Below are 24,061 nucleotides of genomic sequence, written 5' to 3'. Positions count from 1 at the left end.
GAAAAAAAAAAATTGAATGAACGGCAAACTTCTGCAGTTTTCCTTAGGACACTATGCCCTTCCAGAGTTAAGATTATAACTAAACAGAATCTAGCTATTTTTTTGGGATGCTTGCAAAGTTCATTGATATTCAGGACTTAGAAATATTTCTTTACAATATAATGGAGTGAAGCAAATTAGCCTGTAGAGAATGATCAGCTAACAAAGCAATAGTTGCAAATGACCAAATAAACATACAAAAAATTGCCAGGTCCCTCGTGATTGAGGAAATCCAAACTAAAAGAATAATGAAGCATCTTTTGTCACCCAAGTAAATTTACAAAGATGAAAACGAATGGTAATAGCATTACCAATCTACGTGAGGGAACTTTCAAACAGAAGGAGGTCTTTGCATTTTTCTACTTTTCACAAGTACAGCGTTTTGCTAGAGCTGTAACATTGGGACAAACTTTTTGGAAGAGAATTTGGCAGTAAGTATCAAAATTTTAAATATGCATACCCTTTCTCCCAGCAATTCCATTTCCAGAACCATATAATAAGGAAATAACTCAGAGATGTAACTATATCTCTGTATGTACACATTCATTGCAATGTTATTTAGAAGTGAAAAAATTACAAACAATCCAAATGTCCAACAGTAAAGAATTTTAATAACGTGTAGTTATTAAAAGTGATGTGGTAGAGGGTATTTTATAATAACATTGAGAAATTTATACAATATAACAAAGTTTTCCTTAAGCCATAAAATTGTGTATACGATGATCCTCCTAAAAAACATGCATGTGTTTGTAAGGAGAGCATAATGGTGGGACATATGCAAAATAGTAACCCTTACTATCCTACAGTATTAGAATTAAGGGATTTTTCTTCTTTAACTTTTTCTGCTTGTTTTTCAAGTTTTCTGCTATGATAATGGAAATGCAAAAGAAAACTGTTTTTAGAAGCATCTTCTAATTCTTAAGACTTCTGTCAAATTGTCCCAAAAGCACAATATAAAATAAGGTTTAAAATAAGACAACACCATATGTTTAAGTTACATCTTATGGTATATTAGGGCAAGGTCCAGTTCTTACTACTGCCACTATCCTCTACCTTAATCCTTTCCCATTTAAGCTGGTCTAACTAGGTATAGCTGGTCTTCCTATCTCAAGCCTCAACTGTATCCTCAAATCCATAGCCCCCACTGTTACCAACATTATCTTCTTTTTCGAATAAGTTATTTGCAGGGGCACCCAGATGGCTCAGTCAGTTAAGCAGCCGACTCTTGGTTTCAGCTCAGGTCATGATCTCAGGGTTGTGGAATAGAGCCCCACATTGGTTGCTATACTCAGAGTGGAGTCTGCTTGAGATTCTCTCTCCTCCTCTCCCCTTGCCCCTCCCCCAATAAATGAATAAGTATTTTTTAAATTTTACATAAGTTATTTGCTTGTTCTTTACAATGGGTAATATATGCACCTGGTACAAAACCCCAAAATGTAAAGCAGGTAGATATGCGTATAATATTCATATATATAATATAAATATATATACACATACTATATATATTTATATTGTTTACATATATATTTATATATATATATTATTTTCTTACCTTTGATAAAAAATAGTAGCTCATGCTTTTTTTTTTTAAGATTTTTATTTATTTATTTGACAGAGATCACAAGTAGGCAGAAAAGCAGGCAGAGAGAGGAGGAAGTAGGCTCCCTGCTGAGCAGAAAGCCCGATGCGGGGCTCGATCCCAGGACCCCAGGATCATGACCCAAGCCAAAGGCAGAGGCTTTAACCCACTGAGCCACCCAGGTGCCCTGTAGCTCATGCTTTTTATTACCCAGATACAGTCTCTTAGAGGTTGATGTAATTGTCCATCTTTATTTTCTCAATTTTCTGTTTCACTTTGTTTTAGATACATTTCCTTCAGATAGCCGGTAGTTGGGTTTTGTGTAGCCATTCAATCAGTCTTTTTAGTGTTGTTATTAGGTGAGGCTAACCCACCGACATTTATGAATAGGAGCCATAGGTGTGGTCTTGGTTCTGTCCAAATACTTTGTTATATTACTAATGTTTTCCCTGCCTTTGAATACATTCTCATTCTACAGGCTGTAATTTCTTTAGTTTTAGGATATGTGTTTTCTTAATAGTTGGAAAACTTCATGTTTTTGTTCTAATGGGCACACCCATACCTATAATTTTGCTTTTTTCATTGTTTTGTATTTTTCTATTCTTTGTTTTTATAGTAGCTAAGATATGAACATAGAACAAAATTCAAAAGCTATGAAAGAGTGTACAGTAAAAAGTGTCTCCTTTTGCTGTCTTCCCAGCACCCATTTCTTAATCCTAGAGGCAATTATCATTACAGAATTCTTTATAGCTATAATTCCATACAATTTACTCATTCATTTTTAGACGGTATCACTTACTCCCATTATGAGCAATAATAAAATTAATAGACTTCTTTTCTCTTCCACATCACCACCATTGCCTTATATTTGCTAACTGAAAATCTCTCTTAGTGTTTATCCTTATCCTTTAAATATATTTTATATGTGTTGACATGCCAGATTTCAATGATCTCTTGTACCTCTAACATCAAGTATTGCAATTCCAGTACTGAGATCACCTCCTACCCTCTTACTTACCATCCGAAATTTTGCTATTGATATTATTTCTGCATAGTCAGAGTTTATGGTCTATATTTTTCACTCCTCAATCATTACACGAGATCTGGACTACTCGTAATCCTCTGAGTAGGGTTCACGTTCATGCTGTTATTTTTCCATTGAGCTTCTGCTGGGCTGAAGTTTATCCTAGAGTAGTTTCTTGGAGAGAGGCTCATTGAAGCTAAAGTTCTTATTTTCTTGATTATTCAAAAGATTTGTATGTTGCTTGTATGTTTAAAAACTGTAACTAGGTTTAAAAAAATACTTGAGTCCCACTTTTCTTTCTCTAGGGCTTTTGTGAGCAAAGCTCCATTGTTTTCTAACACAGAAGGCTCTGTAGAACAGAGGCCAATCTGACCTTTTCCCCCTTATGGGTGGTGTAAGTCCTCCCTTCCTCCCCCAAAACAGGCCAAAGAAACTTGCTTCATCTTTGTCAACCGGTAACCCTACCAGAGTGTGTCCTGCTGTTGATTAGTCTATGTCAAATTTTTCTTAGCTAAATGGGTCCTTTCAAACCGCAGATTCAGGTCTTCTACTACTACTAAATAATTAAATATCTGGAATGTTTTGTTTCTTTTCTGTGACAACTGAACATTCAAATCCTCTTTAAGTCCTGGAGATGTTTCTTTTTTTTTTTTTTTAAGATTTTATTTATTTATTTGACCGACAGAAATCACAAGTAGGCAGAGAGGCAGGCAGAGAGGGGGGCGGAAAGCAGGCTCCCCGCTGAACAAAGAGCCCAACACGGGGGCTCAATCCCAGGACTGTAGATCATGGCCTGAGCTGAAGGCAGAGGCTCAACCCACTGAGTCACCCAGGTGTACCCTGGAGATGTTTCTTAAACATACCTTTAAATATTTCCTGGGTCCCTGATTTCAGTTCTCTTTTTCACATAACCACTTGTGCATTATGTTAGCTATCTTTTGTCTTCCATTGCTCTCAATTTCTTTCTAAGCCTTCTTAAGTTTGCTCACTTCTATCACATTTTGTTTGCTTTTCTCAGTGTTATCCATATGCTACTTTGAGCTACTTTAATGATGCTTTTATTCCTATAATAGTAAAAATTTATTTTCCTCTTCTTCTCTGAAGTCTGTTAGTTTATGTTTCATCTCCTTCTGTTGCCCTGCTATATTTTCCCTGAATTTTGTGTATTTCTTCTCTGAGCTCTTGTTTAATAGACACCATCAAATGAAGCATTGCTTCGCTGTGATTTTTAGATGTATAATGGTGCCCATGTTTGGCCACAATTTTCAACTGCTCTGAGGTAATCCTTTCCTGATGGGTATTTTTTTGTCGCCATTTGTCTTCCTCTTTCCTCATTCTTCTTTCAGGATCCTTGTATAATTACGATTATAATTTGTTACGGTTTGTTATAGATTGCCAACTACAAATGACTGATGCTTGGTATCAGTCATTGTTGGATAATCAGTTGTTTTTACACCATTGAATTGCAGAAATTTCATAAAAGAAGGATGAAATTTCTAGAGTATCAGCTTTACAGTTAGGTTCCTCGGACATAAGATTTTTGTGCCAGCGAGGTGTTTCACTTGTTTGTCGTTTTGTTGTCGTTTGTTTGGGGTTTGGGTTTTTTTGGTGTCTACTTACCCACAGGCAATCCAGACTGCTAACTCCTGTGCTACTCATGATAGAGTCTCTCTACAGCTCCTTATGGGCAAACTGCTCCTGGCAAATGTGGCAGGTCTGTGTGTTTGCCTTTGTTACCTGTCTTCTGCTTCATCTTTGTAGACTAGTAACCCAATCAGAGTGTGTACGCCGATTTAGCTGTGGTTGGTTTTGCCCTGAGAACATTCTGGAGTTTTGCCCTCCAGGTGCTCTGTCTCTTGACACCTAAGCCTGTGTTTTACCTGTCCTGAATCCAGCCACCCTACCTTACCTACCTGTCTTCTGCTTCGGCATTATAGCTATCTCCTCGTCTATGCAAATATGGAGTTTTCTTCTCTGTTTATTTTTGTTTTCAGATATTTTTAGAGAAGAGACTGGAGAAAAACTCTCCTCCTGTGCCATTTTAAACACAGATATCTCGTTTTCTTCATAAAACACAGAATGATTGTTGATTTTTTTTTTAATTATTGCATAAAAATAAAGTGTAAAACCTTGCATATCCCCAGTGTTTCATAATCGGGCCCCAGCCTGCTTCTAGACCTCATCTTTGCTGTTTCCTCACAGTACTTCTGTACTGGCCACAAGACAATTTTATACATCCTCCATGGAAAATATATTTTTTCTCTTGAAATACATAACATATATAAATTTTACAAATAGAGGACATAGAACAATCAGAGGCCAGCCTGATCTTTTCCCCCTTATAGGTGGCTCAAGTCCTCCCCGCCCTCACCCTCCCCCAAAATGCCAAAGATTCTTGCTTCATCTTTGTAGACCAGTAACCTTATAAGATGTGTACTGCTGTTGATTACTCTAGGTCAAATTTTACATAAAGGATGGTTGTCGGATTTGAAATACAGTATCAAGATAAAAACAGGATTTAGATCAAGAGAGAAAACACTTTTTTTTTTTTAAGATTTTATTTACTTATTTGACAGAGATCACAAGCAGGCAGAGAGGCAGGCAGAGAGGGGGCGGAAAGCAGGCTCCCCACTGAGCAGAGAGCCCAAAAGGGGGCTCAATCCCAGGACCCTGAGACCATGACCTGAGCCGAAGGCAGAGGCTTAACCCACTGAGCCCCCCCAGATACCCCAAGAGAAAACACTTATTAAAAGGTGACCAGAACTATCACAGAGCGAATATTGGACAAAACAAAACCAGGTTCTCCCCTGAAGACATTGGAATGTATGAATCAAAAAGTCCTAGATTTTGCATAAGAAAAAAAAAATAGTTTCTCCCTTTCTCCAATTCCTTTATCAATCTGAGATCCTTGTTTTTATAAAAGAAGCTGTTTTTATTGAATTATACATACATATATGTGAGTAAATCATAAGTTTGCAGCTTGATGAGTTATCACAAAATGAAGGCACATTTGTAATCCCCACCCATATCAAGAAACAGAGCGTGACTGGCCCTCCAGAACCCCTGCATGGGCCCCTTTCCAGCCAGTGCTATCTCTGTCACCATAGAGGTCTCCAATATCCTAAACCACTAATAATACCATGTGCTTTGGGTTGGGCTTTTTTTTACTTAGCATTATGATTGACATTTATCCATGTATTTGCTTAAAGAAGTGTTGTTGTTTTTTTTTTTCATTTTCTGTATGTATAGCATTCTGTTGTGTGAATATATCACGACTGATTGATCCATTCTACCACTGACATGAACTTGGATGTTACCAGTTCGGGAGTACAAAGATGCTGCAATACACATTGTTTTACATGTCTTTGGGTGAATATAGACACACATTTCTGTTGTGCATACCTGAGAGAAGAGCTGCTGAGTAACAGGCTCTACATGCCCAACGTTAAGTAGACCCAACTCCAGTTTTCCAAGTACAAGTACAAGGCTCTTCTGGAAGGCGTCTTATGTTCAGGGTGAATTTGCGTCAGGAGCTTAAATATTAATTACTTTGGGGCCATAACAAGCCACAGCAGAATGCAATGGCTTAAAACAACTCTTTTGCTGTGATTCATGGTTCTGTAGGCTTGTCATTTCAAAGGCTAAGCCAATCAGGTTTTCTTCCAGGGTCGTCCACGTGGCTACAGTTATTCAGTGGCACTATTTGGGTCAGATGGGATGAAATGTCCTCACTTATGTCTTGGCTGAGCCATACATCTTCAGCAGGCAAGCTTGGACTTTTCACATTGGGCAACATTCCAAAAACACAAGAGCTGAAGCTGTAATATCCCCCAGGCCTAGGCTAGGAAACCATATGACCCTACTTCCGCTGCATCCCGTAAGTCAAAGCCTAGGATAACGCCAATCCACATTCAAGAGCAGAATAATAAACTCCACTTCTTTTTTTTTTTTTTTTTAAAGATTTTATTTATTTATTTGACAGAGAGAGATCACAAATAGGCAAAGAGGCAGGCAGAGAGAGAGAGGAGGAAGCAGGCTCCCTGCTGAGCAGAGAGGCCGATGTGGGACTCGATCCCAGGACCCTGAGATCATGACCTGAGCCGAAGGCAGCGGCTTAACCCACTGAGCCACCCAGGCGCCCCATAAACTCCACTTCTTGATGGGAAAGCCAGTAAAATGCTCTGCCCATTGCTTCCCCCGAGCTCCTCTCCTCTTTCACGGGAATGCATTATTTACTTCCCTCTCTCACCCAACCCCAGGAACCACGTCTCGTCCAACTGCGGCATCATCGTCAAAGTGTAAGACAGTCACACACTAAACTTGGATCTTGACCCCAGGCCTCACTGCATTTTGAGAATCTTTTAATGTCTATGTTCGCCTATTGTCTATTTTATTGTCTGAGTTTATTTTCCAGCCCAGCAGCTCCTGGACCCTTCATATTGTCTCTAAATTTTGCTGGCAAATTCAATAGTTTGCATTTTGACCCCATCTGTGTCTTCCTCTACCTTAGGTCCAACAAACTGATACTTTCAACATTATGCCTCATGAGTTCTTAAGCCAACTCCAGAAGTTTATTAGCAGCAGGTCCCATCTTCCAAGTTCTTACAGACACCGGTTGGGCAAATTGAGACACACTACATAATGCCACCTGCCGTTCACCCAGATTTTGCTAGAGGAGTTTCCTCCCGGCTTTTCCAGTCTCCGTGATTCTTTGCACACATCCAGACTTTACCGACAGTTTTTTTTTTTTTTTTAAGATTTTATTTATTTATTTGACAGACAGAGGTCACAAGTAGGCAGAGAAGCAGGCAGAGAGAGAGGAGGAAGGCGGCTCCCTGCTGAGCAGAGAGCCCTTACCGACAGTTTTTCCACCACTGTTGGATCTTCCTCTGGGACACGATTATCTATTCAGCTGGTAACCCTGAGAGATGAGGTCATATCTCCCTGGATACAAGGAGCTTGGTTGCTGCTCGCTCTAAAAGTGGCAGGTTCATAAATAAAATATTCAAAAGGGGGAGGATGCCTGAGTGGCTCCTGCGGTTAAGCACCCAACTCTTGATTTTGGCTCAGGTCATGATCTCGGGGTCATAGGATCGAGCACCGGGTCCCGCTTGAGATTTTCTCCCTCCTTCCCCGACTCGCACACCCTCTCTCACTCCCCTCTCAAATAAATAAATAAAATCTTAAAAAAAAAAAAAAAGTGGCAGGTTCCCCAAGCTTTGTGTTTCTCAGCTGCATCTGAAACCCACTGTGTCGAAAGCATTCATCTGGGCCATACCACACTGACCCCAGGACGTACAGGCAAAGAGAACCAAAGCGAATGTGCTGATGCTCGAGCGGCTTGCTTGACCATGAGTAGAAAGGGTTCATCTCAGCCCCAGCAATCTGTGTGTATTGACGTGAAACAGCGACAGGTCACTGCTTGGCTTGTAAATAGGGAAGGATCGAGTCCCAGACAGTACAGGCTCCGTCTCCAAAAGGCTTTCTCAGTTTAACTTTCAATACATCTTCTCTCAACACTACTGAAGTCTGGCCATGACCTGCAAAAGATTTCAGTTTCCAAAGATAAAATTGGGGGCAGCATTTTTTTTTTTCCAAATTCAGGATTATGTCAGAATTCAGTGATTGAAGCAAAATCATACTGACGACTCTGTGCTCACGTCACTGTGTGTCTCCAGAGCTGGCCTGGCCTTGATCAAGTGAAATATTACAGCACTGTTGAAAATTGTGTATTCTTGGGGCGTCTGGGTGGCTCAGTTAGTGTAACCTCCAACTCTTGATCTCAGTTCAGGTCTTGATCTCATGGTTGTGAGTTCAAACCCTGAGTTTGGGTTCTAAGCTGGGTGTGCAACCTATTTAAAAAGAATTTTTTTTCTTTAATTTAAAGACAATTTTAAGAAGAGGGACACCTGGGTAGCTCAGTCAGTTAAGCATCTATCTTCAGCTCAGGTCATGATCTCAGATTTCTGGGATGGAGTCCCATGTCAGGCTCCCTGCTTAGCGGGGAGTCAGCTTCTCCCCCCCTCTCTGCCTCTGCCCTAGATTTATGCTTGCTCTCCTGCTTTCTTTCTCAAACAAATAAGTTAAATAAAATCTTTTAAAAAATTTTTTAAGAAAATTGTGTATCTAGTCAAGAAAATTTTATCTTTTGGGCCACGTGTCAATCTAGCGACAGAAAAAATGCAAACAACTGGCCAACTTCACTGGTTTACACACTTTCTAGACAAACATTGTAATTTTTTAACTCTGTGGTTCCCAAATATGTCTGTCTCGCAAACTAATAAATCAAAGGAAGAACAGGGATATTAGAAGGGGAAGAAAGGATAAATAACACTCATACAAGAAAGACAATACTGTACAATCTCACTTACGTGTGGAATTTTCAACAGTCGAAGTCACAGAAAGGTCACTGGTGGTGCCAAGGGCAGGGGCATGGAGGGAATGGGGAGATGCTGGTCAAAGGATATGAACTTCCAGTTACAAGACGAGTAAGTTCTAGCGTTATATTGTACAGCATGGTGACTACAGTCAACAATGCCATACAGCATACTTGAAGGTTGCCAAGAGCAGACCTTAAATGTTTTTGTCACAAGAAATAAAATGTGAACTATGGGAGCTGACAGATGTGTTGACTAACCTTCCCGAGGTAATCACCTCACAATATAGGTGTATATCAAATCATACTGCATACCTTAAGCCTATATAACATTATATGCCAATATACCTCAAGAACTCTGGAAAAAAGATTCATACCATATGTCAAAGAACTGCAAAAGGTACTTTGCTGATGCTGTGATGAAATCTTGTTGTAATTGTTGTGGTATTAATTTTGCAAGAAATACTACAGCTGAGAGCCTAGGAACACAGGCTCTGAAAAAAGACCGCCTGTGTCACAGTTTAGCTTGCAGGTAATTACCTCTGAAACAAGGACTAAGTCACCTTCTCTATGCCTTTGTCTCCTCATCTGTAAAATGGGAATATTGGCACCTATTTCATTGGGTTTTGTGTTAGTTGAGTTCAGAGGGTGAGCACACATAAAGTGCTTGTAACAGGGCTATTTCATGTCAATAAATAGTATCTACATCAAAGCCAGTAGGCAGGTGAAGAAGTTGAGAGAAAGATGTTATAACGTGCACGAGCAAGAAAGGCCATTTGTGGTACACTCTGCAAATGCCAAGAAACCAGGATGAAGAACTAACACACCTGAATCCCTGAATTTCCCCATCACTAAGAAACTAACTCCAGAAACTTTTCTTTCCTTTTCTTTTGCTCCATCAGCTTTCTAACAAATAGGAATTTTACTTTTTTGATCTTGGATTTCTAGCTTCCAGAACTGTGAGACAATATGTTTCTGTCATCCGAGCTGGCCAGTCTGCATGGTCAGTGGTGCTCTGTGATGGCAGCTTTAGAAAATGGGTACGAGATACTAGGGCAAAAGTTTTCTTTCTTTTCTGTCTTTTTCTTTTCTAATCAAAGTAAGACATTGTACCAAAGTGCTTATAATGACAAGAAACACCTTCCTGCCCCGTCCCTCCCCTCTGTTGCACCTGGAGGAGTTATTTATTTATTCGTTTATTTTATGATTTTATTTATTTATTTGAGATAGAGTTAGAGCACGAGTGGGGGGAGGGGCAAAGGGAGAGGGAGAAACAAACTCCCCGCTGAGCAGGGAGCCCGATGTGGGGGCTCAATTCCAAGATCATGACCCAAGCCAAGGGCAGATGCCCAACCGACTGAGGCACCCAGGCATCCCTGGGAGAGCCTTTTAAAAGACTCTTACATTGCCACTTCTTCAATGACCTTCCCAACTTCCTGGAAATGAGTCGCTGGGTTTCTCATTTTTGCCTAAGTTATTCTGATATGAACACGCCCCTCTGCAGCGCATGAAACTCCTATGCCATGCCTCTGTGTCACGGATATTTTTTTTCCTACATTTGAACTACTCCAAGTCAGTCTCCTTTGGAAAGAGATTTGTTTTTTTGGAAGCCTGTTTCATGCAGAACGTGATATAGCCAAGCGAAAATAGCACGGGCTTCACACACAAGCACTCCCCACTCCCTACCCTGGGTGCTACTAGCCAGGCTGCTTCCATGCCTTATTCATGGTGGCCCCATTTAAAAAAATAGATGTAGGGGACTGATATCTCAAAATATTAAACTCCGTGCTCTTCCTTTCTTCTTTTCTTAGTCACTGCCTTGTGAAATATGAAGCCATGACAGAGCTATGTGTCCAGGATAGATGCCGTTCTAAAGTAACCACGACCCAAGTCAGAAGAAAGAACATTGCCCGGCCCTGGTGATATTCAACATCAGTAGCCACTAAGAGAATGCAAACTAGGACTGTGATCTATCACCACACGCCCTACCAAAACAGCTTGAATTCAAAATAACGGCAATACCAAATGCTGGCAAGGATGCAGAGAAACTGGATTCCTACACATTGCTGTGGGAATGCAAAATGGCACAGCCACTTTGGAAAAACACTTTGGTAGTTCCTTATAAAACTAAACATACAATCACCACGATAAAACTAAATATACGATCACCACGATAAAACTAAACATACAATCACCACGCAAGCCAACAACTGCACCCCTGAGCATTATCTCAGAGAAGGGAAAAACATGTCCCCACAAAAACCTGTACCCAAATGTTTATAGCATGTTTCTCCATAATAGCAAAAAAATTGGAAACAACCAAAATGTCCTAGAAGAGGCGACTGGCTGACCAAACAGGGATAGAGCCACAAAGTGAAATACTACTGATCAGCAAAAAGCAACAAACTCCTAATAAATAAGAACACCAATGGGGGTGCATCCCAAGAGCATTATGTTGATTGAAAAAAAAAATCTCAAAAAATCATCTATGGTACAATTCCATCTATGTAACACTCTCAGAATGATGAAATTGTAGAGAAGGAAAATAGACTCATGGTTGCTGGGGATGGATGGGGGGGACAGGATGTGGGTGGTGACTGGGAAGAGATAGAACAAGGGAGATCTTTGTGGGGACAGATCAGTTCTGGATGGTGTTGGCGGAGGTGGAAACTGGAAACTACACATGTGATAAAATGCTGCAGAACTATATAAATAATTGTGCCAACATCAATTCGTGCTATAATTAAGTTGTAACTATTAGAAGAGACTTGGTAAAGGGTCTTCAGGACCTTCTCTACTCTCTTTGCATCTTCCTGTAAATTTGTAATAATTTGGAAATGATTATTATATATATAATATAACATACATAAATATAATACATATATAATGAAGTAGCCACCACTGAAGTCAAAAGATAGGACAGTCCCTTCACTCCGGAAGTCTCCTGCCCCACACACTCCTGCCCACCCAGAACCCTCCACATTGATCCTATGAGTGTCAGTTCTTGATTTGTGTGATGTATTTACCATCTCTATATGCTTCCCTAAAAATATACAGTATTTTTTGCCTACTTTAAATTTGACACATTGGAGGTCATCATATGGAATCTTTTGAACTTGGCCTTTTTCACTAAATGTCGTGCTTGTGGGTTTCATCCCTAACATGGGTGGCTGTAGCCCAATATTCCATCTGACGAATATGCCACAATTTATCTGCCCGTTTCATTGCAGTTGGCTTTTGGGGGATGTTTCTAGTTTGGGGGTGTTATGAGCAATGCTGTCGTGAACACAGTTATACCCTGGTGCACATGTGGAGGCGTTTTTCTAAAGAATACACCCAGGAAAGAAAATGCTGGGTCCTGGGGTATGTTTATTTTTGCCTTTACAAAAGAATGGTCAACTATTTTCCAAAGGGTTGTACCACTTTTCACTCCCATCTGCTGTGGGATGAGTTGTTGTTGCTTTTTTTGCATACTAAAAGACGGACTTTAGCCATTCTGATGGGTGCCATAATTGTGTCTCTTTGTAGATGAAACTTGCTTCTCAGAGACATTCTTCCCTTGAGCATTGGTTCACTTATTGGCCATTTGGACTTTCTCTGCTGTGAAGTATCTGCTCAAGTTTTTGCCTGTTTTCTATGGTGCATCTTTTCCTTACAGATTTGTAGGAATTTTTACAAATTCTGAATACTAACATTTTGTCTGTGGCTTGTCGTGTGTGTGTGTGTGTGTGTGTGTGTGTGTGTGGGTGTGTGTGTGGGGGGCTTGTCTTTTCTCTTTTTCCTGTTTTCCTTCTCCAGACTCAGCGGGGATGATATTCCTCTTTTTCAGTCAAAGCCATCCATCACCTCAGGTAAAAAGATGATCAGTAATAGAATTACAGAGGAAAATAAACAGTTTTGGTCTCCTAAATTGATTATGTAAAACCATAGTAGCAGGGGCGCCTGGGTGGCTCAGTAGGTTAGGCGTCCATTCTTGGTTTCTGTTCAGGTCATGATCTCATGGGTCATGAGATTGGACCCCACAGCAGGGAGTCTGCTTAAAACATTCTCTCCCTCTGTCCCTTCCCCCACACACTCTCTCTGTAAATAAATCTTTAAAAAAAAAAATAAATAAAACCATATTAGTTACACCTGAGTTCATAGCAGCCTTGTTCACAACAGCCAAAAGGTGGAAGAAACCCAAGTGTCTATGGATGGATGAGTAGATAAATAGAGCATGGTGTGAACATACAGCAGAATATAATTCATCCATAAAAAGGAAGAGAATTCTGATACATGCTACAATAAGGAGAAACCTCGAAGACGTTGTCCCCAGTGAGATAAGCTAGTCACAAAATGACAAATAGTCTATGATTCCATTTATATGAGGTACCTAGAGACAGGAAAGAGAATTGTGGTTGTTAGGGGTCAGGGACAGAGACTAAAAAAGAGTTAGTGTTTAATGGGTATGGAGTTTCAGTTTGGAAAGATGAAAAGAGTTCTGGAGAATGAATGATGGTGATGGTTATACAAGCATGTAAATGGGTTTCATGTCACAGAAGTATACACTTAAAAATGATGAAAACTGTAAATTTTATGTGTATTTTATCACAATAAAAATGACATTACTGGAATCATTTTTAAAATAGTGTTGTATTAGGGGCACCTGGGTGGCTCAGTGGGTTAAAGCCTCTGTCTTCGACTCAGGTCATGATCCCAGGGTCCTGGGATCGAGCCCCACATCGGGCTCTCTGCTCAGCAGGGAGCCTGCTTCCTCCTCTCTCTCTGTGATCTCTGCTTGTCAAATAAATAAATAAAATCTTTAAAAATAATAATATTTATAAAATAGTGTTGTATTCATATAGAAAGAATATTTGTGCATTGAAAAAATAGACATGTAAAAATAACTAAAATTTTTACATTACCACCAGAGACCCTCAGTATCGTCTTCAAAGTCTAAAAATGGCCATTAACAGTGTCTTATAATCCATTTAAATGGGTACATGATCTCTACCTTTCTACATCAAACTTTTTCCAAATGACCTAAACACATACAATTGCTTGTTTTTAAAGAGGGTGGGCAGAGGGGCAGGGGCAGAGGCAGAGAGATAGAGGGAATCATAAACCGGCTCCAAGCCCAGCGCGGAGCCTAACTTGGGACTCGATCTTACAACCCTGAGATCATGATCTGAGCTGAAATTAAGAGTCCTATCCTTAACCAACTGAGCCACCCAGGTACCCCTGTACAATTGTTTTAAAACAATTTTCAAAACAGCCCAAACCTGTTTTTTTTTTCTTTTCCTTTTTTTTTTTTGTCCCCCCCACCCCCCTTTTTAAGTCCAAAAGGAAAGCTCTGAAAAGCCATGCCCAAAGTTTATCCTTAAACAAGAGATCGGGAGGACCTGAGACCACGTAGGAGAGCATGAGAAAACTAGCAATGGTCGAGAAGGCAAGGGAGTGGGTCCCCAGCTCCTAAAGGAGCAGAGCAGCCTCAGGACAGCCTGGCCCTATCCAGGCAAATGCATTTAGTCCCAGTACTGCAAGTGGGCTGGGGACATCAGCCCAAGCTCGCAACCACCGCTGCACCGCTTGTTGCTCTGGTGAGAAGCCGCGGTGGTGTTGCTGTGTCCCGAGAGGGACTCCCAGGCAACACTGAGCCAAATGCCAGGGGACCCCCAGCAGCTTCCTACTTTGCACAGCCTGTCCGGGCTCGTCCAGGACCAAGGACGTGTGCGTATATTCCTGAATGCACCCTGATTCTTGAGCAAAATGCCACCTGTCTCCATGGTTGTTTTAAGGATGCAGTAACACCCCTGAAAGCACCCAGAATGACATCAGTCTCCGTGCTGTGGATGTCCATCTTCCTCCTTCTCAGTCGGGCCCATCTCTAACCCCAATTATACACCAACTGGCAGAGTGCCAATGTCACCTGGCCAAAGCATCCTATTCTCTGATACCTCAGAAGCTTACAAGAAAAGAAAAAGACACGCAATTAGCCACAGTGTGTGAGTGTAAGCAATGAGGTGGGTTCTCCTAAACACGGCAGTCTGATGGAACACAATTCCCAACATGGAAATTTCCATACTTTTTTGAAAAGGGTGCGATCACTGGAAAAAGCATAGTGTCCCTACTTTGAAGATCAGCCCTCATTTAGCTGTGTAAACTCTCGCGTCTGTCATTCTGTTTTCTAAGTCTTGTTATTATGTAATTGGCCTCATGAATATCCTATTTGCCGTTGCCCAAGGTGTGTTAAGTAGCCTTTAAGGTCCTCAGGAGTCATTAGGCCCACTGACACACACACACAAAAATCTATTTGGACTGCAAAATTTTCATTTTTATGTTTACATTCACCAGTTGAATCTCTTCCATTACCAGGCAACAACTAATATCAGGACTTACTGAGTAAATACCAGACACATGCATTGTTATAGGCACTGAGGTGTTACAAAGGAGACATCAGACACGGTCCCTTGACCTCTGGTGTCTGTGATCTGACCAAAAACACAAGACAGTTTAACAGTGAAATCAGTAGAGTGGAGGAAGGGCCAACTAGAGATATCCTTGACAATTTTTACAATTCACATAGATTTTTACATGGCCAAATTCAAAAGGAAAATATTTTATTAAATTTTTTCGGTTCTTAGCTTTATTCACATTTATCATTTCATTAAGCTTTCACTTTCATGTTTGCTTTAAGTTTTACTACGCCGTATTCATTAAGTTTAAGAGGAGATGAGAAGACCAAAGTGAAATGGGTCCAGAAGAAAAATTAGATGATGTCAGTTTTTGTGAAGGAAAGAAGCCTGCCAATGATGGTGTTTTTTGGAACTGGGGATAAACCATCGCTAAACTCTTTGCATTATAATATTTGCTCATTTCATCATTCAATGGGAACGTCTTAGAGCAAGTAGCAGATTTTATGATGCCCACTTTACATAAAAGAAAGTATACCTAAAAGGCCATTTCTCCAAAACCTCCCCCATGAGTCATAAAAGCAGAAACCAAGTCTCCTACCTCTTAAACTTTTGCAGTTCATCCTGTGTTCACTTATTTCAAAATGTAGCTATTTCAATGCATTTCCAGGTTCTTTTAATAGCTGATTAGTTATGCCTGCAATGGCTCAGGAAAATATCTCACAAAGGCAGTCAACGGTGTAAGAATGGATTCTATGAGAAAACATTAAAAACCCTGAAGTTGGCTCCCCTAAACACATAATTTAATAATGACCTTTGTGTATTAGAATTATAATTCAAGATAAGGAAGTGGTTTTTTGTTGTTTTTTGTTACTTCTCTCTGTCATTACCAAAAGCAAAACAAGAAGGAATGAGTTTTGATGACAGTGAGCAAAAACAGTGAGGCTGAATATAAAAAAAGAATTTCTGGCAGTCAGGATAATAAAAAACTGAGCTAGGAAACCTAGAGATATAATTTACATAATCTACAATTCACCCACTTAAAGTACACCACTGAAGGCTCCTGGGTGGCTCAGTTGGTAAAGTGTCCAACTCCTGGCTCTTGATCGCAGCTCAGGTCTTGATCTCAGGGCTGTGAGTTCAAGTCCTACGTTCGGCTCCATGCGGGGTGTGGAGCCTACTTAAAAGATGATAGATAGGGGCACCTATCTGTCAGTGGGTTGGAGCCTCTGCCTTCGGCTCGGGTCATGGTCCCGGGGTCCTGGGATCAGGCCCCACGTCGGGCTCTCTGCTCAGCGGGGAGCCTGCTTCCCTTTCTCTCCCTCTGCCTGCCTCTCTGACCGCTTGTGATCGCTGTCAAATAAATAAATAAATAAATAAATAATAAAATCTTTTAAAAAAAGATGATAGATACATAGAGAGATAAATAGAACAATTCAATGGTTTTTAGTATGTTCATAGTTGTACAACAATAAACAGAACCCATTTTAGAACATTTTAATCAACTCAAAAAAACCCATATGCTTTAGCTATCATTCCCTGCACCCCTATCTCCCCCAGCCCTAGGCAACTGTTAATCTACTTTGTCTTTATGGATTGGTCAATCCATAAAGACATATTCTTTGAAAGAATTGAAATTGAAAGACAATTCTGAATATTAAGTATAAATACAATCATATAATGTGTACAGAATCATATTCTGTGACTGTTTTCTTTCCTTAGCATAATGTTTTCAAAATTCATTCTTGTGGCAGGTATCCGTACTCTATTCCTATTTACTGTCAAATAATACTCCATTGTAGGGATAAACCACATTTTGCTTCTCCATTCATTGGTTGTTAGACATTTGGGTTGTTTCCACCTTTTGGCTTTTATGAATAATGCTGTGATGGATATTCATGTGCAAATTCTTGTGAGGACATATGCTTTTATTTCTCTTAGGTGTATACCTAGAAGTAGAAATGCTGGGTCAAATGGTAACTCCCTATTTAGCTTTCTCAGGAACTGCCAGACAGCTTTCCATATTGGCTGCATCATTTTGTATTCCTACCAGCAGCAAAGAAGGGTTCCAGTTTCTCCACATCCTCACCAACATTGTTATTACGACTTTTTTATTATAGCCATTTTAGTGAGTGAAGTGGTATCTCATTGTGGTTTTGCTTTGCATTTCTTTGATGACTAATGATGTTGAACATCTTTTCATGTGCTTATGTTTACTTATATATCTTCTTTGGAGAAACGTCCACTCAGATCCCTTTCCCATAATTTTTTTTTATTTTTAAGATTCATTTATTTTGAGAGAGAAAGAGGGTGCAGTGGAGGGAGGGGCAGAGGGAGAGAATCTTAAGCAGACTTTCCACTGAGCAAGGAGCCTGAGGTAGGGCTCCATCCCACAGCCCATGGGATCACAACCTGAGCCAAAACCAAGAGTTGAATGCTTAGCCAAGTGAGCTACCCAAGAGCCCAGAAAAATTTCCTTTTGAAAGGTTAACTGTATACTAGATTCTTAATCTTTGGGCTGCTTCACACCTAATTTTCCATTATATAAACTATATGAGTCCTAATCAAATGAATTTGATTTATTCTAGTTCTTTCTAATTCTATGAATCTCTGGTCGTATCTCATGTCAGATTTTCATAGAATGGAAGCTGAAGATAAAATGCTTCCAAAGGTCTCCACATCCTGCAAAGATGAACTTTTGTGTAGAGATACATTTTGGGAAGGTCCTTTGAGTGGTGGTGAGTCCTGCAAAACACGCTGTTTATATTAGGCCACAAACTGACACAGAAGGGGCCAGTGGGCTTCTAGGGCAATTTTCTAGGACACTTTGAAATTATTGCCTGAGAAGACAAACCCAGTTTTTGTCTGAATTACATTACGAGATGATCCATCTTCAACCCCAGCTGAGAGTATAGTTGAGCTGTTTCCCTAAATGAATGATGTAACATGAAATCATGCATCTCAAGATAAGCAATTCAGCAGGGGCTCAGTGCAAATGTGTTCGTGAAAGGTACAGCCATGGATGGGCAAAGCCAGCCCTCTGCATCCAGGCCTTTCCCTTCATCTCTATAATAATTTATCATGTTGCTTTATTTAAATGTGAACATTTCAAAAATATTTTTAAGTTTGTTTTTTTTTTTTAAGTCTGTAGGCTCAACGGTCCCAAAAATAAGGCTCAGGATGATAGGAAGGAAATAAGGATGTACCCACTTGTGAGTGGGTAGAGGTAAGATTTGAAAGTTAAGAGTAAAAAATTATGACCAATTCTGGGGCAACCAAAGACACCACAGTTGATCACTTGAAAACAGTATGTGTTCATTGAAGATAGAATTGAAGATAGGATAGAATTGAGGATAGGAGTTTTTCTTTTCTTTTCTTTTCTTTTTTTTTTTTTAAGACAGAGGCCATTTATATAATCCATCACTGACACAGTCGGCTCACCAGCATCCTAAATAGCAGGATTAAAGGGAATGTTACGAAGGCTACGTGAACAGCTTGGAGGATCTGAACTATTAATTGAAGAAGGGCAAAATATCTAAATGATCATTAGAAAGTTTACATTTTAAAAAGGAGAAGAAAAACAAGTCACAGAGCTTTTTGATTACCCAAGACTCTTCTGGCTCATCTGTGGCTAGATATTGAGTGGCCTAAAAGGCAAATGGGGCCATAATGCAAAACACCCACCATAGTTCTCCCCATACCGGATTCTCTAGCCTACCTTGATCCACTGTGATATTTCCTACTCAACTATTCTTGCTCCTGTGCCTGCTGATGAACAAAACAACAGATATTCCCCTGAATCCAGTCTTTGGTGTAGGTCTGTCATGCCCAAAGTTCAGCCACGGCAGCCAAGGTCAGCCAGCACCTTCCAAAAAAGGAAACAACTGTCAGTATCATAGGGGTTGGAGGAAGGGCTAGAATTTTTTCTTTTAATATGTTCTTCATACATCTTGTAATCACCTTATAATTCAATCAGTGATTCTTTTTTTTTTTAAAGATTATTTATTTATTTATTTGACAGACAGAGATCACAAGTAGGCAGAGAGGCAGGCAGAGAGAGAAGGGAAGGGAAGCAGGCTCCCTGCGGAGCAGAGAGCCCAAGGTGGGGCTCAATCCCAGGACCCTGTGACCATTACCTGAGCTGAAAGCAGAGGCCTCAACCCACTGAGCCACCCAGGCGCCCCTCAATCAGTGATTCTTAAGCTGTGAAAGTTCTGGTTTTGGATTCTTGGTAGGATCTTTGAGCAAAAAGCCGCAAGGACACCTTACCGCCATCACCCCTGCCTATGAGCCCAAACATCAGAACATGTGATGGAAATAAGGACAAAGCAGCAAGGAATGGAGCTGAAGAGATTTCAGGATTTGCAGAGACCTTGAAAGTGCTTAGACGTCATATGTCACCAATAAAAAATATGACCCATCCAGAGGGTCTGAACGTGTCCTATGAAACAATTTTAAAAACCAAAAAGTTGACTTTTAATTAAAGTTCAGCTTTAATTAATTGTCTATGAAAATTAATAAACAGAATGATGGAATGCTAGATGTAGCAAAACTAGGTCACAGAGGACCAGGACAATCTAGGCCAAACTTGGGAAGTGAATAGATCATATAAGAATTTGAACTATAAACCAAACTGCCAAAAATGCATTTAATAGGGAATTTCTTTTGTTTCCATAGAAATTTATCTTGATCTATTCTAGAAATCAGTTGCTCTTTTAGGTGTTGATTACTAGAATAGAATTGAAATCCATAGATAAGGAAACCACTCCAGTAGATTCAAAGTGAAGCTGATGACAACATGTGAACCCAATCAACAGCACGAGTTTTATGTTCTTAAAGGTTAGAGCTCCCTTTGCCTTCTGTGGCTTTGGGAACAAATTGGTTAACCTCTAATATGTGAATGCCCAGATGGACTCTGAAGCTTGGATGGTGGGCAAATTGAAACAGGCCAACAGCATGACACTGCTTGCCTGCAGCGGGTCATAATTGCAGTCAGATGTCTCCATGGTGACCTCTCTGAGCCATGAGGCCAGAACTGTGGGATTAATGACATCCCACGACTGGAGCCACCACAGTGCCGAGAACAGCTTTGACTACTGTAAGTAATTCCCAAACCTCAAATTTAGATGAAAAAATTTAAGAACTTAATCCATACCAAGGGACCGATTTGGGTGGTTCTAGGTGGGGAGGTCTCTCTGTGTGAGATCCAGGAGGCCCTTTTAGCTCTCTTACCTTCCGGAGTCCCCATGGTAGTCTCAACAAGGAAGGGAAAGGACAGAGAACTTAGTAGACAGAAACCAAGAACGAAAGAATGAGAATAACATGACGGTTCATTGTTCCCTGATACTGTGTCTTCTTAGATCAGCTGCCAACTGCTTTCATTTACTTAAGAAAGCATCACTTGATTAGGGTTGCCCAAAAGAATGTAGACCGTAGTCTTAACTGTGTGTGTAACCACCCCAAAATAGTAAGAAATGAGGTTTTATTTCATTTAGGTGGTTCCGGGGGAAACCTTTCCAGGACCCATGTATGGGCACAGCTGTTCTCCCTGATCAGGACCCTTGCAGTACCCAGGTAGGACTATCACTGTCACCTTGTTCGGTCTCTGGCCATTGCTAATTGTGTTATTTCCTTTATGACAAAAAGGCCCTACTTTTTCCTACAATTGTGATATTCATGATCATTTCACCACTTATTCACCAACTAACCAAAATCCAATCCACCAGGATTTTCTATCTTACTTTTCTATAGAAGGGAAACCCTTAAAAGTTTGACTTTTAAGGGCTGACTCTTAATTTCTCAAGTTACTCAAACAATTCTGTTTAAGATCTTTAGAGGTCCTACCTTAGGCCTCCAAAAATATTAAAAATATCTAAATGCCTTATGGTTGCACAGGCTGAGTACATTTTATCTTAATTTTCAGAGATCACTAGTCAAGTAAATGAAGGAAAACATAATTCATTTCCATTGTGGGAAAAATCAACCACTAAGTAGCAAAAAGACAACTAACCTAATGGCTTATCTTACTTAACTGCTTCTCTTAGAGTTTAATCCCCTATCTAGGTAAAAAATTGGGGGCACCTGGGTGGCTCAGTCAGTTATGTGTCTGACTCTTGGTTTCAGCCCAGGTCATGACCTCAGGGTCATGATCTCAGGGTCATGAAATCAAGCCCTGCTTTGGGCTCTGAGACTCCCCTTCCTTCTCCCTCTGCCCCTGCCCCTACTCAAGCACGCCTTCTCTCTAAAATTAAAAAAAAAAAAATAAGTAAAATCTTTCTTTAAAAAAAAAGCCAAAATTACAAAGAAAACTATTAGATGTAGGGGACTTGTCAATGGCAATGCCTTTATTACACAGAAATTGATTTGGACCTTTGTAATCAGTTTTGCTCCATTGTTCTGTCACTTGTTTATATGTGTGAAAACATCTCTAACTCTAGTAGTGGGACACAGCTTTGTGTTAGCGTCTTAGGACAGTTACACAACTGGAACATACGAACTCTCAAATTAAAAATAACTGGGTGACCAAATAATTGTCATAAAGCTCATGTGGGCTACTCTATATGCACTGCCCTGTCCTCTGCATCTGTTTCATAGCCTTTTTAATGCACGTTTCCAAAGCATACAGCAAACCAGATGATGAGAGCAGCTGACAAGAAGAGGCAGCCGTCATTTTATGTTGGCACTTACATTAAGTGGCAGATGACTGACAGGAAAAAAAAAACAACAACAACTTTGAGAAAAGTAGTCAGTGATATAAGACACCAAATCTCAGAGACCCAGAGTGAATTCGTTTCGGGATGAGCAACCCTAAGTGGCTTCTGTACTCATCACCCTATTTCAACACAGTGTGATAATTGCCTTAATGACCCTCAAATGCTGGGGCTGGGAAGATACCCACAGGAATCAAGTCCAATGCTCCCCGATTTACAGATGAGCAAGTGGAGGCCTAGAGAAGACTTCAGGGCCAAGTTCAAGATCATAGCTGGTTAGGGATGGTATTCCCACTGGAATCAGGATCCCCCGCCCCCAGTACTTTTTTTTTTTTTTTCATGGAGAAGTGGTTGAAGCTTCATTGAATGAGATAATGTACAGAAGGTTAGCACTCAGACACAGAAGAGAGCCAAGTCTCCTTGGCTAGGATATCATGAATAACAAATCTGATACACAGAATGGTGGAGCATTATTAATATTCATCTTTGAAATAACTTTGCTTTTTCAGAAAACTAATTTCCATGAAGCAGCCCCTTTTCAGATTGTTCAAAAAGGTCTCCCCTGACTTCCCTGTTAAAAATAGGACCAATTTCACTTTCTATCTCCTTACCTTGACTTAATATGCTCTAGATGCCTTTCCTCTAAAGCTTCTTTTCAAGTTAACAGCTTAAGTCTTGTCATTTTCTTCTAGTTTTTAAATAGAATAGTTTTCTTTCCTTGGAAGGGATTTAGCCCTGATCTGAAGCTCAAAACCACTAAACAGTCAGTGTGTAATGGCTGAGCCCCCAGAAGAACAGAAGTTCTTGCAACTGATTCTGCCTGAAACCAACCAGAATAAGAAATGATGGAATCCCTTTAAAATGATGGTGTTTAGACACAAGAACCAATCAATATTTCAGTTTTAAGCTGTGCTGTACCAAGATTCTCTATATGCAGTTCTGTTTTAAAAGAAAATACTGGACTTACATCTGAATTGAAGTAGCACAGGCCTCTTTACAACAGGGTTTCAATACCGTGCTTATTTTATGTGACACTGAGAACTTAAAACACATTCCTGCTTTTCCCCAGTCCAGTCCCACATTTTTTAAAAGGGCGGAACTATTATCTCTCTGATAATCAAGCAAAAACATCAGCATAAAGAAAGCTAATTAGATACACACTTCCATTGAGATAGGAAGAAGACAGCATCGGACATCTTAGTATTAGTTTGAAATAGTGTCTTTAAATAATTATTTTAATTCCGTATTGTTACAGCATTGTTTCTAAGTGAGAGGTAGAGAGGTAGATTAGATGGTAAGAGAGCTGAGCAGAGAAGAAAATTTAGAGAAAATAGTATTTCTTTAGCACCAAATAAATATCCTCACTCCTGAAGTACAAAAAAAAAATACAAATTAAAAATAATCCTTTCAAATATAACGTTATAGGATTGACTTTTTCTTTAACATCTGTGCCTACTTGTTCTTCCAACTACCTTGACATTCATTAGTGGACTCCTAGGTATTAATCCCTTGCCAACCAGAGATCAAAAGGGAATTCGAATTTAAGATGACTAATCATGCTCAATGTACTATCATCAGTTCCCTCTCAGGATTATATTTATATTATGTGTGAATTACAAACCTCCACTGCCTGGGCTCTTAAGTGTTGAGATGTCTCAGGGCTGAGTCCTTGACCCTCTTGTCTCTTCCCCAGAAGACGCCATCCACTTCCACAGCCTTAAAAGCCATGAATGTGATGCCTCAGTGGGTATTTCCAGCGCCACCCTCTTTCTGAGCTCCAGACATGCCCGTCCACCTGCTTGCTGGACATTCCCCCACTTGGATGTCTCCTACGCAACTCAAACTTGCCATGAATGAAACTCACCTATCAATTTCTTCTCGCCAGAACTTACCCCAACACATCCTCACATTCGAGGCATTGCCGTTGTTCAGATCAAAATC

At 40.1% G+C, this 24,061-nt stretch overlaps 1 protein-coding gene across 1 annotated transcript in view; it reads left to right on the top strand.

Annotated features, from left to right (window-relative positions):
- The first annotated feature begins 20,415 nt into the window (after positions 1–20,415).
- IPO5 (importin 5) overlaps positions 20,416–24,061 on the top strand; it is a 60,306-nt gene continuing 56,660 nt past the window's right edge. The window contains exons 1-2 of the mRNA XM_032314524.1: positions 20,416–20,508; positions 20,906–20,984. Coding sequence (XP_032170415.1) covers positions 20,457–20,508; positions 20,906–20,984 — 131 coding nt within the window. The 5' untranslated portion in view covers positions 20,416–20,456. The remainder of the gene's footprint in view (positions 20,509–20,905; positions 20,985–24,061) is intronic.

Source organism: Mustela erminea, chromosome 15 (assembly GCF_009829155.1).
Source record: "Mustela erminea isolate mMusErm1 chromosome 15, mMusErm1.Pri, whole genome shotgun sequence".
NCBI lineage: Eukaryota > Metazoa > Chordata > Mammalia > Carnivora > Mustelidae > Mustela > Mustela erminea.
This window is presented reverse-complemented; position numbering and strand designations above follow the sequence as displayed.